The 15,207-nt window shown below is 47.4% G+C and overlaps 1 protein-coding gene across 5 annotated transcripts in view; it reads left to right on the top strand.

Annotated features, from left to right (window-relative positions):
- LOC105471528 (KIAA1549 like) overlaps window positions 1-13,227 on the top strand; it is a 288,631-nt gene extending 275,404 nt beyond the window's left edge. For all 5 annotated transcript variants that reach the window (XM_011724030.2, XM_071074893.1, XM_071074894.1 and 2 more), the window contains 3 exons: window positions 1,198-1,346; window positions 3,002-3,153; window positions 9,965-13,227. In XM_011724030.2, the coding sequence (XP_011722332.2) occupies window positions 1,198-1,346; window positions 3,002-3,153; window positions 9,965-10,246 (583 nt within the window). In that variant the 3' untranslated portion in view covers window positions 10,247-13,227. The remainder of the gene's footprint in view (window positions 1-1,197; window positions 1,347-3,001; window positions 3,154-9,964) is intronic.
- The last annotated feature ends 1,980 nt before the right edge of the window (window positions 13,228-15,207 follow it).

Genomic DNA, 15,207 nt, shown 5'->3' with positions numbered 1-15,207 from the left:
TTTGGGAGGCTGAGGCGGGTGGATCATTTGAGGCCAAGAGTTTGAGACCAGCCTGGACAATATGGTGAAACCCCGTCTCTACCAAAAATACAAAAATTAGGTGGACATAGTGGCATGCGCCTATATTCCTGGCTACTTGGGAGGCTGAGGTGGGAGAATCGCTTGAACCCAGGAGGCAGAGTTTGTAGTGAGCCAAGGTGGTGCCACTGCACTCCAGCCTGGGTGACAGAGTGAGACCCTGTCTCAAAAAATAAAAATAAAAATAATGAAAGGGAAGGTAGCTGGAACCCAGACCTCTGCTTCCTGTGCTCTCCCTTGCTGTGGCTGTCATTTGCTCTGTGACAGCCACTGCTCTGCTCAGAGGGCGGCCCTGTGGGGGGCCAGACCTGCTGCAGCTGTCTTTGCCTCTCTCCCATTGGACTAATTTTCGGGGAGCCTGAAGTCCCTCTGTGAAACTGCCTCAGGCCAGGGGTGATGCTTGTGAGGGAGAACGGTCTGTGGCTGAAGGACCCTTTGGAAAACCAGGAGATGCCCGCATCTGCAGAGCCCAAGCTGCCCTCTTCTTACATGGCCTTCTGAGCACTAAGTGGAAATAGGATGTGTTAAATGGGCTTGATTCTCTGATTGCCCGGGCACCAAAACAAAGTTCTGTTAGAATGCTCATTGCTCCCTGGAGTCAATCCCAGTTTCCGAGTCTTGGGCTTGGTGCTTCCTGCCAGTTAGGAACAGGGAATGTGGCTCCCCAGCTGTCCCGGGTCCCCTTTCCATGAGAAGGGAGCAACCAGGCACTCCAGACAGAGCCTTCCCATTGGCTGCTAATGATGTCATCACCTCCTGGGTCGACCATCCCCAGCTAATACCCAGGGCTAATTGCTTTTCTTATTTTATGTGGAAATTAAATGTTCTACCACCCAGAGACATGAGAACCACCCTTAGGGGAGAACTGACCTTGAATGTCTACAAATGATTTCAGCTCAGGCCACCATGACAGCTGCTACAAATCTGGGTGCCTCCTACCCTGCTGGTGTCCCTAGAAGGCCATTTGTTATCTGGGAATAAATCCAGTTCCGGGCCTGCCACCCTCAGGAGGCTTGGAGGCAGCTGTCCACGCCCAAAGGTGACAGGGTGCGCTCCTCCTGCCTGGGATGCCACCTGAGGTCTGGGACAGTGCTAACGCAGTCCCTCTGCCCCATCTAGATCCACCTCAGACATCGGCAGCAAGACCAGAATGGCCGAGTCTGCAGGGCCCGAGCCGGCCCAGCTGCACGACAGCGCCTCCTTCACGCAGATGTCCAGAGGCCCCGTGTCCGTGGCACAGTTGGATCAGTCGGCTTTAAATTACTCAGGTGGGCAAGAGAGGAAAAGCTCCAGTGTGTCCCCCACCCCTGCTGCTGTGCCCTGTCTTCCCCTAAACCCCCAAATCCAATCTTCTTTCTACCTACCACCCTCAGGAATCACAGCCACTGCATTTCTGGATCCCCTCGTAACTTCAGGAGCCCCAGCTAAAAGAGCTGCTGCTTTTCTTTCTTTAAAAGATCTGAAATCAGGCAAAATCCCAAGTTATGCTAAAGTCAGCATGTATGTTAACATTTTGCCAGACTTCAGTTCAATTTTTTTGGTTTTATCTTTAAAGCATTCCAGATACAGCTATCCACCCCCATTTCACTCACCTTCTCCCAAAAGGTGATCCCAGGCCCCAAGTGATAGGTTTTAATCCTTTGCCATGTATGTATAACAGTATATATTACTGTTTAACGTATTTGAAATTTACATAATGATATCATGGCATACATTTCCTTTTGTACTTTCTCTATTTAACAGTGTTTTAAAAAAATTTCTCCAGGTTGCTATACACATACTATATAGATCTAGTTCATTCATTTAAACTGCCATGTGGTATTCTATGATGAGCCACAGTTTATACTTTTCCCTATTGATGGACATAATGGTAGTTTCCAGTTTTTTGCTATAACAAACAATGCCGAAATGAACATTGAGGTTTGTACATGACATAATTGGTTTCTTAGTTGATTCAAACCATACGTTTTAGGCTAAAACTGTAAGCACTCGGTTGCCAAAACTTAGTAAAGCATTCATGGTGTCTAGAAATTCCATCAGTGAAGTCCATTTCTTTTAGTTCTTTTTCTTGGCTCTTTAGAAATACACATTCTCCTGGAAGGGAAACACCTGGACACCAAGGTGTTATTTCCTCTTGCTGGCAGGTCAGGGGTGTTGGGATGGGGATGGGGGAGTTGGACCATCACTTCTCTAGAAAGCCAGGTCTGAGTCCCAGCAGACTTGTTCTGACTGCGAGGGTGAGTGGGGCTGAATGGCAGGTGGAGGTCTGCTGCTCCTCCTGCCCCTGGAGACCTTTGTTCTCTCATCCCCTAGCCAAGGCCAATCCCAGAGTCCTCCTCTACTTCCCTAGCTTCCCCAGGCCTGGGTAGATGCAGGCCTAGTGGGCGGGGTGCTGGCTGGGCCCACAACTCCCTCTTTAGGGGATGAGAAGAAGGGAAAAATCCAGAGCACTACTAGTACATGCTGCATTTGGTGAAGTTAGAAAAAGACTTTCCTCCCCCAGGTGAGTGCAGACTCCACCCCTGGCAAAGGAAATACTGGCTGGACTTTAGCCCCACTTGGCCCCTAGGCCAGATGCTCTTGAGCCATGCACCACCTGCCCAGCTGTGCACAGTGGCTCTCGAAGAGGTCCACTAAGAAAGAAGACCAGGTTTCCTCCGCCACATCCCACCTGCCTCTGTTGCTACATCACCTGGGATCTTAGCCATCATGGCTGGGTCCACTGCACCTTAAATGCAACTAAATTCCCAAGCAAATGTTACAGCCCAGAGCAAGCTCCCCTCAGCTCAGACCTGCTTTAATGAGACTTCAAATCCAGCCGCCAGCCACGGAGGCAATGAAACTGACTTTATTTGGCTCTTGGGTGGCTGGATCTGCCAGACCAGTCTCTCTTAACCTCCCTCCTCCATTTCCTCCATGCTAGGTAATACGGTGCCAGCGGTGTTCGCCATCCCAGCTGCCAACAGACCTGGCTTCACCGGCTACTTCATCCCGACGCCTCCCTCATCCTATAGGAACCAGGCCTGGATGTCCTATGCAGGAGAGAATGAGCTCCCGAGCCAGTGGGCAGATTCGGTGAGACCCTTGCTCTTCCCGTCATAAAACTTCACCTGCTTAACACACGCCAAAAAGTAAATCAGATAAAAGGTTGAGGCTGAAGGTTTGTTAGCCTCCTCCCAGTAACCGGATGACTAAAGTCAGCCATTTTAAAGGAGATAGATGGTGTGGTGAGAGGGGACGTCCCCTTGACAGAGGAGCTTGAGACCTGCCTTCTAGCCCAGCTCCCACCTCTTCCTAGCAGGACAACCTTAATCAAGTACATTTTTATAATAATAACTACCATTTGTTGAGTATTTTCTATCTACTAGACACCTTGTCAGATGTTTTGTTTATATTATTTAATCTTTATTTACAATCTTAGGTATGTCTTATCATTCCCATGATTACTCCCATCTTGCAGATGAGGAAATCAGGGCCGAGTCAGGGGATGCCATTTACCTAAGGCCACACAGCTAGGAAGGAAGTGCCAAGGACGGAATTCAAACCCGCACCTGTCTGGCTCCAAAGCTTTTATTAAATGTGTTTCTTTTAGCATAAAATTCTATAAAATTTTAGAAGAAATGTTAGAAAATGAAGCATTAGAAACCCAAGACTGGGCTGGGTGCAGTGGCTCACGCCTGTAATCCCACAACTTTGGGAGGGTGAGGCAGGCAGGTCACCTGAGGTCAGGAGTGAGAGACCAGCCTGGCAAACATGGCGAAACCCCTTCTCTACTAAAACCACAAAAATTAGCTGGGCGTGATGGCGAGTGCCTGTGATTCTAGCTACTCGGGAAGCTGAAGCGGGAGAATCACTTAAACTCAGGAGGCAGAGGTTGCAGTGAGCCGAGATCATGCCACTCCACTCCAGCTTGGGCGATAGAGCGAGACTCTGCCTCAAAAAAAAAAAAAGAGAAACCCAAGACTGAATTACTACATATATTAATTTTCTAGATGACCAAAGCTTACCCCTTTAATTTCAAAAACATTTAAAAATATATGCAGCTTGGCATAAAATATTTCTGAAATGAATGCTATCTTCCCTCTCCCCATTAGAAGAGTATACAGTGTAATTTGCCTTTTATGAGTGATTCAATATACTTATGATGCCTCATTATACTAAAATGGCATTTGTAGGGTGAACTCTCGTGGCTTGTAGGATTATTGCCCTTATATTGTGAAATATCTCCAAACTACTATAATTTTGGGGGTTACTATTGTGGTTCAATATGTTTTTTTCTGACCTTGCTTCCAGTGGGTACTCCATATTGCTGTCAATGTCCCCACATCTCGTAATATGCTCACCCTTAAGTGTGCTTTGCATTGTGTGCCATTATCTGCAAACGAGGCTTATCTGTGCTCGTTAGAATTGTTTGTAAGCTTGGAGTCAATAAGCTGTAAGAGAGGAACTAGAGGGATCCCCTGCTGTTCAGTCTGTCACTCTGGATGTGGGACTTTCTGGCAGCTGTTTTTGTTTGGGGGCCTTTTTGCATCCTTTGTCATTCTCTGCTGTTCCAACGGCTGATGTCACTGGATAGGATTTGATCAATTCAGAGGTTATTGATTTTGTAATTCCACTTCATCTGAAAGTTATGTAGACTTTTCAGAAAGTAGATGATGTTTAACTTGAACTACTTAGGCAGTAATTTCTTTAAGCCTGCAGCTTTGACAGTTCACCCGTTGTGTGGAGTGTAACACTGGGCACCAACTGGAGCTGGTGAAGGTATTTTCCAAAACCTTGACCCCTGTTTTCAAGACACTTACAAATGATAATTTAGCCGGGCTTATAGCTACATCTAGATGCCTTTGGGTTCATAATTGCCTTAAAGATGAAGGTAAAGGAACCAAGCAAATGGAAACATAACCTTCCTGCCACGATGACTGGACTGGACTCTTCTGGGCTCATCTCCCACAGTGTGAAGGAGAACCAGTGTCCTATTAGTTGTTTTTAATTAAGAGGAAGATGATTGCTGCAGCCTAATTGGGTCTTTCCTGGAGCCCAGTTATCACCTGCAATTAAGCAGGGAGGCGTGCCCATGAAAGGAGCAAGGTGAAAGGGTGATTTATAGCACATGGAAATAAGTGCAGGAAGCTCAGAAAGACCAGTTGTCAGCTTGAGAAGGGTCCAGGAATAATGCACACCTTCCACATCTATGTGAAAAAGAAAAGTCCCTCACCAGCATTTGGATGTTGGACCTTCCTAATCCCAGGAGCTGGCTTGGATAAAATCACCTGGACCTGGGATGACAAATAGGTTTCATCCTTGGTGCCAGATGGAGAAGGATTGGGAGGGGCTTCCAGGCTTAGCAGGAACCTGTGCTATGATCAAGTTGGTGATGTCTGCCATGGGCGCTGGCTAGGGAAGTAGTATTTGCCAGCCCTGAATTTTGGCGAGAAGGGCATGATGGCTCCAGCCCGCATCTACTACAAGGGAGGAAGAGTTTCTCATCTCATCTTCCCTGCTTCTGCCCTACTGCCGAATATTGCCCTGAGGATACTCCAGTGAGATCAGGTATCCCTTGCCTGTCCCAGCCACCAGCACCTGCAGGCTTGATACCATAGAGCTGGGGGGTCCCAAGAGTTGGACATTGACTCTCTCAGCCACAGGAAGTACAGTTAGCTGAATTTGAAATGCAGGGAAAGGGAATGTGGCAACTTCCTTCTCAAATATTTGACCCCAGCTGATCATTCTTCCGTGAGTTTCAAATTGTGCTCCTCAGAACCCCAGGTTCTGAGAGACTCCCTGCTCCTGCTCTGCACAATTCTGAGCACTGGTGTACAGCAATAAGCAAGTGAGGCACTCACCAGCTTCACGGAGTTGGCAGCCTGAGACAGGCAATGGCACCAGGAGCAATAACTGTTACGCTGGAGAAGCTGCAAGGAAACATCTAACAGGGATCCCTAGGCTGATGTTGGGTTGGGAAAGGTCTCCTGGAAGAAAGGAAGTTTGAGCTGAGATCTGAAATACATACGCCATGTCCTGGTCTTGGTTCTTTGGTGACCCCAGTAACCTGTACCTTCCCAGCTCATGTGGCCCAAGAACTCAAACAGCCCAACTCTGGTTTTCCTCAGAGATACAAATGAAACATATCAGTCCTTGTATATAAAGACCCACCCTTAGCACTTGTGTGCCATTTTGTCTTTCTTTGCTGGGTCTTGTGAGGAAATCAAAGTCCCAAATTTTAACTTGGGACATCCATCCCATTACTTCTTTCCTCGCTTGGGTCCTCATCAGTTCTCATCTGATCCATTGAGAAAGCCTCAGAACTTGTCTGCTCCCTACCTCCAGTGGGTCCACCTCCAGGTGTCCTTTCCAAATATAGACTCCTCCTCTGCCTGACACCCATCCGTGGCTCCCAGCCCAGGCGTCAGCCGCACCTCTCAGGAACCTGCCTTCTCAGGAGGGATCACCGGAACATCCGGCAGGGAGGAGAGGGGACTGCTTTCCCACCACACATCCCCCCATCTAGAGTTTCTGAGTCATCACCCCATCCCTTTGGTATTGTCTGAATGTTTGTGTCCCACTCGATGCATATGTTGAAATCCTAACCCACATGGTGATGGTACTAGGACATGGGACATTTGGGAGATGGTTAGGTCATGAGTGCAAACCCCCTAATGAATAGGATTAGTACCCTTAGAAGAGAGGCTTGAGAGAGACCCCTGACCTCTTCTGCCATGTGAGGGGATAGTGAAAAGACAGCTGTCTCTGAACCAGGAAGCAGGCCCTCACCAGATGCAGAATCTGCCAACACGTTGATCTCAGACTTTGCAGCCTCCAGAACTGTGAGAAAGAAAGTTCTGTTGTTTATAAGCTCCCCAGCTTATGGTATTTCAGCATAACAGCCAGAACAGACTAGGACTTCCTGCTCCATCCTCCCTCAGGAGCCAGATGAGCATTGCTGTTAAGCATGGGAACAGGCTGTATTTCTCAGAAGTGTGACATTGAAAACGGGTAGATCAAACGGGACATGCAGACTCTGTAGCCTGACATTCAGCAGCTTATGAATCCACCCCTGTCTGTCTGTCTTGCCTGAGCTCCTTCCACACTAAACGCACCCTCTCCGGTCAGCCTGAGGTCACTGATGCTCCCTGGGGCACTCTCTTCTTTGTACTGTTATGGGATCTTTGGGGTGTCAGTTTTCTTCCTGGAAACCTCTGTGGCCGGTGGTGCTTTTGCCTGAGTTCTTGTCCTGGGTCCAGGAAGAATGAGGTATGTAGACACAGCAAAGGTGAAGGAGGTGACAAGGAGGTTTGTTTAGCTCAGAGGAGACCCGCAGTGGGTAGCTCCTCTCTGTAGGCAGGTTGTCCCATGGAGTGTTCAGCTCTCAGCACAGAAGAGGCCCTGGAGAGGGTGGCTCCTCTCTGCCCACTGCTCATCCCAGTGTCTGCTGCTCTCAGCAGAGAGGAGGCCCTGGAGAGGGTGGCTCCTCTCCACAGGCAGCTTGTTCAGACGTCTCTGCAGGTCTCTGAAGCTCTCAGCAGGGAGGGTAGCTCCTTTCTGCTGCTGGTTGTCCCGTAGTCTCTCTGTCCTCTGCTCTAGCTGTCCTCTGCCCTGCTCTGGCTGAGCCCAGGGCTTTTATGGACCTCAGAGGGGAGGAAGTGTGTGCTGATTGGTCCATGGGTTGGCCCAGAAGAGAAACCACGAGTCCTCACTCCAGCCTGAGGACTAGCAGGTAGCCCCCAATCTTCAGGCCCTCCCTGGCTTTCTGAAGGTAGGGTCTTATGGGAGACCCACCCTCTTCCGCCCAGGAGTCTGTCTACCCCACCCCTTGCCATTCATGGCCCTGGGGGCCTGTCCCCAACCGCACTCAGAAGTCAGAGCCCCTACAGGGGGAAGAAAGAGGCCAGGCAGCAGAAGCAGACACCCCCAAGCCAGCAGGGAGGGGGCACCTTCCCAAGATGCTGAGGATGTAGGCAGATGCCTAGTCTTGTGCCTGGGAGGGTGGCTACAGCTGCACCCGGGAGCTCCAGCCCCGCCAACACAGAAGGGGCAGGGTTCCAACTTGTCCCTGGCTCCTGCCTGCTCGTGGAGGGGGAAGCCCAGTTCTGCAGCTGTGGGTGGGGTGGTTGTAGCTGCACCCAGGGCAGATCCTGCCTGCTCCTGTCCCCATTCAAGGCCACAGGGAGGCTCGAATCCACAGCACAATTTGGGTGGCTGTAGCCCCACCCAGGAGGGCAGGGCTCCTGCCTGCTTCATAGAGGAGGCGGCCTGGGTCTGCAGTCATGGTTTGGGTGGCTGCAGCAGCATCCTGGGGAACTCTTGCTCCAACTCAAAAGCGGGGGGCTCCCACTGGCTCCATGGAATGTGCAGCCCTAGCCGTGCACCCCTGCTGCAGCCGGTGTGATGGCAGCAGCCTCTGCCATCAGTACTCCCATACATTTTGATTTGAGGATTTGTATTTGATTTTCCCTTTGCCCAGAATGCCCCTCCTACTGCATCTTCCTGGAGGTACCCTGTTCAACTTCCAAACTCACCTAAGCTGCCCAGTCCTCCCACACATACTTCATTCGCCATAGCACCCCATGCCTCTGTTGTCTGTGGGTGCTTATTCTATAGTGTTCCAATTAATATCATGGGTTATGTGGATTACCCTGGAACAGCATCCCTGTATGTGCCACTGTTTCTGTAGGAGAATCGACTCTAAATTAAAAATTATTTACTTGTCCTTATTCCTAGAAGTTTACATATTTTAAGCATAGGACTCTGTCTTCCACTTTTGATGAAGAGAGAAAAACGTTTCAAGAAACCAAAATCATATCCCAGATCCAAGACATTGTAATGCAGTGATTAATTCCAGCCCTTGGAGCCAGACAGACCTCTGCAAAGAATGTCTTGGTAGGTTGTCACCTTAGACTGTGGCACTCGTCAATTTCCTCATCTGCAAGGTAAGGATAACAATACCGACCTCCTAGCTTATTGCTTTGAGAACTAAATGAGATAATGTGCGGAAAACCCTCGGCACAGGGCTCAATCGATGTTAGTTATTATTAATAATAAACCCCTGGGTTCCTCTGGAGACCATAAACAGTTCTGTTTGTTTGCTGGATTGTGCTTATGTGAATAAGGTAACCAAGAGCTGGGTATGGTGGTACCCAGGTATAGTCCCAGCTACTCAGGAGGCTGAGGCAGGAGGATCACTCGAGCCCCAGAGTTCAAGACTGCAGTGAGCTATGATGGCACCACTGCACTACAGCCTGGATGACAGAGTGAGACATCATCTCTAAAAATAATAGTAATAAAAAATAAGTAGCTAGGCAGATTCAAATATAGACTCAGATGTATATATTCCTAAGGTTTTTCAGACACCTATTTAATTCATCCAAACAGTATATCCAGTGAGTCTAAATTACCTATGTTCTTTTTTTTTTTTTTTTTTTTTTTTTGGAGACAGAGTCTCACTCTGTTGCTCAGGCTGGAGTGCAGTGGCGCAATCTCGGCTCACTGCAACCTCTGCCTCCTGGGTTCAAGTGACTCCTGCTTCAGCCTCCCAAGTAGCTGGGACTACAGGCACCCACCACTATGCCTGGCTAATTTTTTTTGTATTTTTAGTAGAGACGGGGTTTCACCATTTTAGCCAGGATGGTCTTGATCTCCTGACCTCATGATCCACCCACCTCGGCCTCCTAAAGTGCTGGGATTACAGGCGTGAGCCACCAAAATTACCTATTTTCTAAACAAACTGACTCTGAGTTTTGTATCTATACAATGGTATGTGGCTTCCATTTTCTTCTGAGTTCTCTTCCATGTCCTCAGTCCCCTCCTGCTTCCAGTGTCGAGTGTGTCCTGTGACTTGAGCTCCTTCCTCATGCCGGGCCCTGTCCTTCTCTCCCCACGCCCTCTGCAGGTGCCCCTCCCAGGGTACATCGAGGCCTACCCCCGATCACGGTACCCGCAGAGCTCTCCCTCCAGGCTTCCTCGCCAGTACAGCCAGCCAGTCAACCTGCACCCCAGCCTGGAGCAGGCCCCGGCACCCTCCGCAGCAGCCTCGCAGCAGAGCCTGGCAGAAAATGACCCATCAGACGCTCCCCTGACCAACATCTCCACTGCGGCCCTCGTGAAGGCCATCCGGGAGGAGGTGGCCAAGCTGGCCAAAAAACAGACAGATATGTTTGAGTTCCAGGTCTAATGCCTTAGCCCATGGGACTCTGGACTTCTGAACTCTGAGGACACAGCCTTTGGGTTTCCCATGCCTACATGTTAGGACTTGAGACATAGCAATGGGTGAGTCTTTCTCACCCTCCGTTTCTGAAAAGGTGAACTATGGGGCTTCTGGGAACAGGAAACTCTTGAACGACTAGATTCTTGGCTCATCCAACGGACTGTGGGTCAAGAAGTCCCTGCTTGGGGCCTTATGTTTGGTAATCTCTCACGTCAAATGTTTGAACTGTGGCCGTATTCCCTATGGAAGCTTAGTCATGAGAGGCACTAGCTAATCTACAGATTCCTATCCAATGCCACATTTTAATCAATCACCGGAAGCGGGAGAACGTAGCTCTTATCTTCGGTGACCTCTGCATGTTAACTCTGTTTCTGCGTTAAAGGCAATGCAGGAGTGTGGATTAAGCACCAGACTGTATTCTCAGTCAGCCATGACCGTGAGCATTAAAATCAGTTTGTAAGGGAGACACTGACTCCAGCCAAGAAACCTGAGCCCCTTTTTTTTAGGTTCATATTCAAAGTCAAATGAACTGGATGAAAGTCAGTACCAATGACTGTGCCTATAAATAGGCCTGACTCTTTGTTTCCCTCATCAATTAAACAAAGGCCAAGAAAGAGAGAAGATGAGAGGGAATGGTGGATTTATGTTGACAGATTTTTTAAAAGGTGTTGCCATTTTGGAAATAAAAGTCCCCTACAAGTTAGGATCTAACGGAAGGAGAATCGGTGCTAAGAGCTTTTAGGATCCTACAAAAGAAATACGGTTATTTGTGGAGGTTTTTCTTTGCCCTGCTTTGAAGGTGGCCTGAGATGGAGCTTCTTTTTTTCTTGGGATAATAAATACATCAACTTTTACAAGAAAATCTCTGTCTCTTCAACAGTGATGTCCAGTGTGTGCTACTGAGTGGTACAAAAGGAAATAGTACTTGATTCCTGTTAGAAACAGGAGTGGTAGAACCACAGTCTTCCCAGGCCACAGCCTCTGTTTATAGAAGCTTCTGAATGTAGAAAAGCTGTTGAATTTCATTTAAATGTAAATAACCTTTTAAAAAGCATATGGAGTTAGCCAGTTCCCCCTAGTTAATGGACATAGGAAGACGTTTGCTGAAATGGCAGGGTGGCCACCTTGTGACCATGACGTTGCAAGTCACCCTCCCTGGCATGGCGAGTTGGCTTCCCGAGCTCTGGGTAGAGGACATCGCCTCACAGCACTGAGGCACCAGCCGCCACCTACCCATCAATGCAAGCAAAACAGTTACTGACTTTGTATACCTGGGAGATTGGAGACTCTGGTTCCCTCGCCAAGTGTGACAACCTGTGCAGTGTTGGGGGCTTACTTGGTGTGTGTTGGAGAATGAGGTCCTGTCCTGCTTTCACCCATGACCCATCTAGCTTCAGCTGTATCCATTTTCTTCTGAGCCCATCTTTCCATTGTCCTCACGAGTTTCTTTGGTCTTTACTGAAAGAAGATGGTAGAAATTTAAAAGTTGAGAGAAGACTAGAAATGGAACTGATTAGAAGGGGAGGTTCAAACTGTCAATGCAGAGACTTTTCAAAGAAGTTGTTTTTATTTTCCAATGGCAAAAAATTGCCCTTTCTGGAATGTTCAGAGACGATGTGTCATGGAACCTTCAAACAAGTCTCTTGTTCGGATGATAATAGGTAGTGTCCTTTTAGTATGCTGGTTGATCTTTCATAGTGTTAGTGTTTTGTTACTTAAAAAGGAAATCAGCTATAAATAAAATGTATTTTTGTAATTCCCGTGTGTATATATGGTATATTTCTATCAATGGCCAGTTGTTGTAGTCCAAAACCTAAATCAGTTTGCAAAACACTGTGGACAGTGTGAGATTTTATTGACAGGTTAACATAATGCCTACGTCTATCTACATAGGCATTCAATGCACTTGAATGAACAAAGAGCCAAAGAAACTCAGCCTTTTCATGCAAATGGTATGAGTCTGATAAAATCAGCTACATTGTCCTGCTTTATCAATAATATTTCATTAGTGCAATGATATCAACCAGTACTTTGTCTATTTGGTAAATGCCTGGAAATACTGTATGTGAAAATGACGTTTCAAGACCTTACTGTAATTGAAATATACGTAAATGTTTCAGAAGACAGTGTCTGAAATTTGGATGTTTCAATGACTTACAGAGACTGAGTCTACAGTTTGCAGAGCTATGGCTCCAGAGTGCTAAGAGGATGGAGTCACAAATCACTGTGGTCTTTTACAGAGCCCCAGGAAATATTGAGTGAGTCAACTGAGATGACTAAAAAGATAGCATGCTAAATCAGCTACACTCTTAAACTAGACACCAGGGGTTTAACAAGTAGTATTAATAGATGAGAGGAAAACCTTAAGTTGGAAAGAAATCAGTCTGTTCACGTTTTCCCACTCATGGGGAGACAGAGCCACCTGGTCAGATTTTCTGTGACTGAGAGAGATGTGGTCCTTTCCCTGAAGAATCTCCTAACCCCACAGAGGTGACAGATACCTGGACAGCTGACTCTAAGAGATGGGCAAAAGTGCCTCAAAGAATTGAAATAGGGTTCCCAGAGAGCCCCGAGGAGGCAGCAATGAACAAACACCGTGTTCATCAGAACCCTCTAGACAGTCGCAGAAGCCACAGAGGACCTTGGTTGACCTCGGAGGAGGAAGCAGAAGTACCAAGAAGGGAAGTGACCAGCCCATTGATTCAGTCCCAACCTGCTGGTTCACCAGCCCGCTTGCTTTCCATCTCACCATGTGGCCTGCAGGCTTGTCAGTAACACATTTCTTCAACTGTGCCTAGAGGTTTAAAAAAAAGATAAGGGTCATATGAAGAACTCCATAATGTTCTTGCCAAGAAAAAAGATGATTGAGTATATAACGAACTTCAGATACAGTGTATAGAGGATGATGCATTTGTGGCATAATAAACAGTTTTCAGTGCTGGTTTTGATATGAGTTTTCTGCATTCATGAAAAAGAAATGCATTTTGGCTTTTTCCAGAGAGTTCCATCAAGGAAATGGAGACCTCACCTGCTGTTCTAGACTGTGGGGGTGCATTCCTGTCTGAGCACCAAGGATCCCAACAGGCAGGCAGGGAGGCCCTTGACTTTGTGTCACTGTGAGGCAGCAGAGTCCATGCTCTGCATCAGGGGAGGGGACCCAGTGGTGCAGTAAAAGTCCATTGTGTGGCGTGAGACCTATGATCTGAGGCTTGTGCATAATGAGACGGCAGCTGTTACCTGCAGAACAAGGAGTTTCCTCTTTCAGGGTAGATTGTGTAAGAATCAATTCCCTGGTCCCGGGAGAAGTTTTATTGTGAGTTTGTTAATTTAAGAACTCAGCAGAAGGGCATGTAATGTCTGAGTAATCTTGATGGAAGAAAGGAAATAGTTAGATCTGTGATTAAAATGCACACATACACACATACATACACACACACACACACACACACACACACCCCTTTGGAGAGAGAATGTAGAATGGAGGAGGTGAGGAATTTAACTAATAGAAATGCTTTTTCTAACAGGCAGAAATTAGAGAAATGGATCAAAAGATTTAAACATTGATTACATATAAACGAGTTTTTTTTTTTCCTACATAGCACACAGGTGCTCAACGTTTAATGAATAACATAACAGATACTGTCTTAAAAGTCTGAAAACAGGATTTGTACTTAATCCTAAATTCCTCCTATCACACACCAGAAAATAATTTGGATTTTATTTACAAACTACATCCAAGTACTCTTAAGGAAAGAGTGTCATTTAGCTTGGAGTAGGGACTGACTGGGGGTCTAAGTGTTGGAAATTAAATTCTGCCATTCAGTCCAACCTCAAATGTGTTCCAGGCAAGGAGCTTTGCAAGGACTAGAAATCCATTCACACTTGGTCAAGTGCAGGTGTTGGCTGAAAGAATAGAGGGACATTTCACAAACAGAACAGGGCTCCCCTACAGGAAAGGGATGGAGACAGCTACCCTTGCCTTTACTCTCACGTTCTCTGTCCTCATGGACTTTCTTCTCTGTTTCCCTCTGCCTATCTGCCTGGTTCTCTCGCTGCTTCTGGCCAACCAGCTTTCTCATTAGTGCATATGTAGCTGAAAAATCCACTCCAGAACCCACTCCGCAAAACCTTTCCTTTTCAGTACCCACCACTCTGACTAGCATCTCTGTGACCCCTAAGGCAAATTTTTGAGGATCTGATTGGTTTAGTTCATCTGCCTATGGGTGAGCCACCCTGGGGTCAGGTGCCTGTCCAATCAGCTGTTACCAAGGAGGCAGGGTCATGTCATTTAAGCATGGCCCCGTGGACTGACCCTTTCAGCAGGGACTTTTACTGGGGGTTGGTACCCAGAAGAAGGAGCATGAGTGGGCAAGACCTCCGAAAAGAACCTACTACACACTGGAACTGACTAGTACTCCTGGGATGCCATGCCACGCAGCAGCCAGCACTCGGAGAACAGTCCCCTGGATGCTACCACAGAGAGAAAAGGGGCATCTTCACCTGCACATCAGGTGAGGGTGCACATACTTGAAACTCTGCTAGACTGGCCAGAGCTGCCCCAGCCACTTCTCACCCCACCACCAGTTATTGATACAGCCGCTGGGTCTAAGAAGCAATTTCTGACCAAGGCCCAGTTAGCACAATGTCTTGCTCAGCAGACAATAAATACTTGTAAATTGAATTGCATGATCTTAGCTCAGGTGCTATTAATGTGGCTCATGGCCACACACTTGCATGGATGAGAAAACCAATGAGCCCCTCAACAGAGTCTTTTGAAACAAAATTGGTTTCAAGTGAAACTTAAGTTATTTTGACCTTCTGAATATAAGTTGGTGTCCTGAGAATTGAAAGACCTCTTGATTTCTTAGGTGAACGGTTACAGAATCCTAGCCTGTGGTAAATGCTAAAATGTAAGGTGTTTCTGAAAA

Source organism: Macaca nemestrina, chromosome 12 (assembly GCF_043159975.1).
Source record: "Macaca nemestrina isolate mMacNem1 chromosome 12, mMacNem.hap1, whole genome shotgun sequence".
In the NCBI taxonomy this organism is placed as follows: Eukaryota; Metazoa; Chordata; class Mammalia; order Primates; family Cercopithecidae; genus Macaca; species Macaca nemestrina.
Note: the sequence above shows the minus strand (reverse complement) of the source record. Positions and strands in the feature narration are given on the sequence as shown.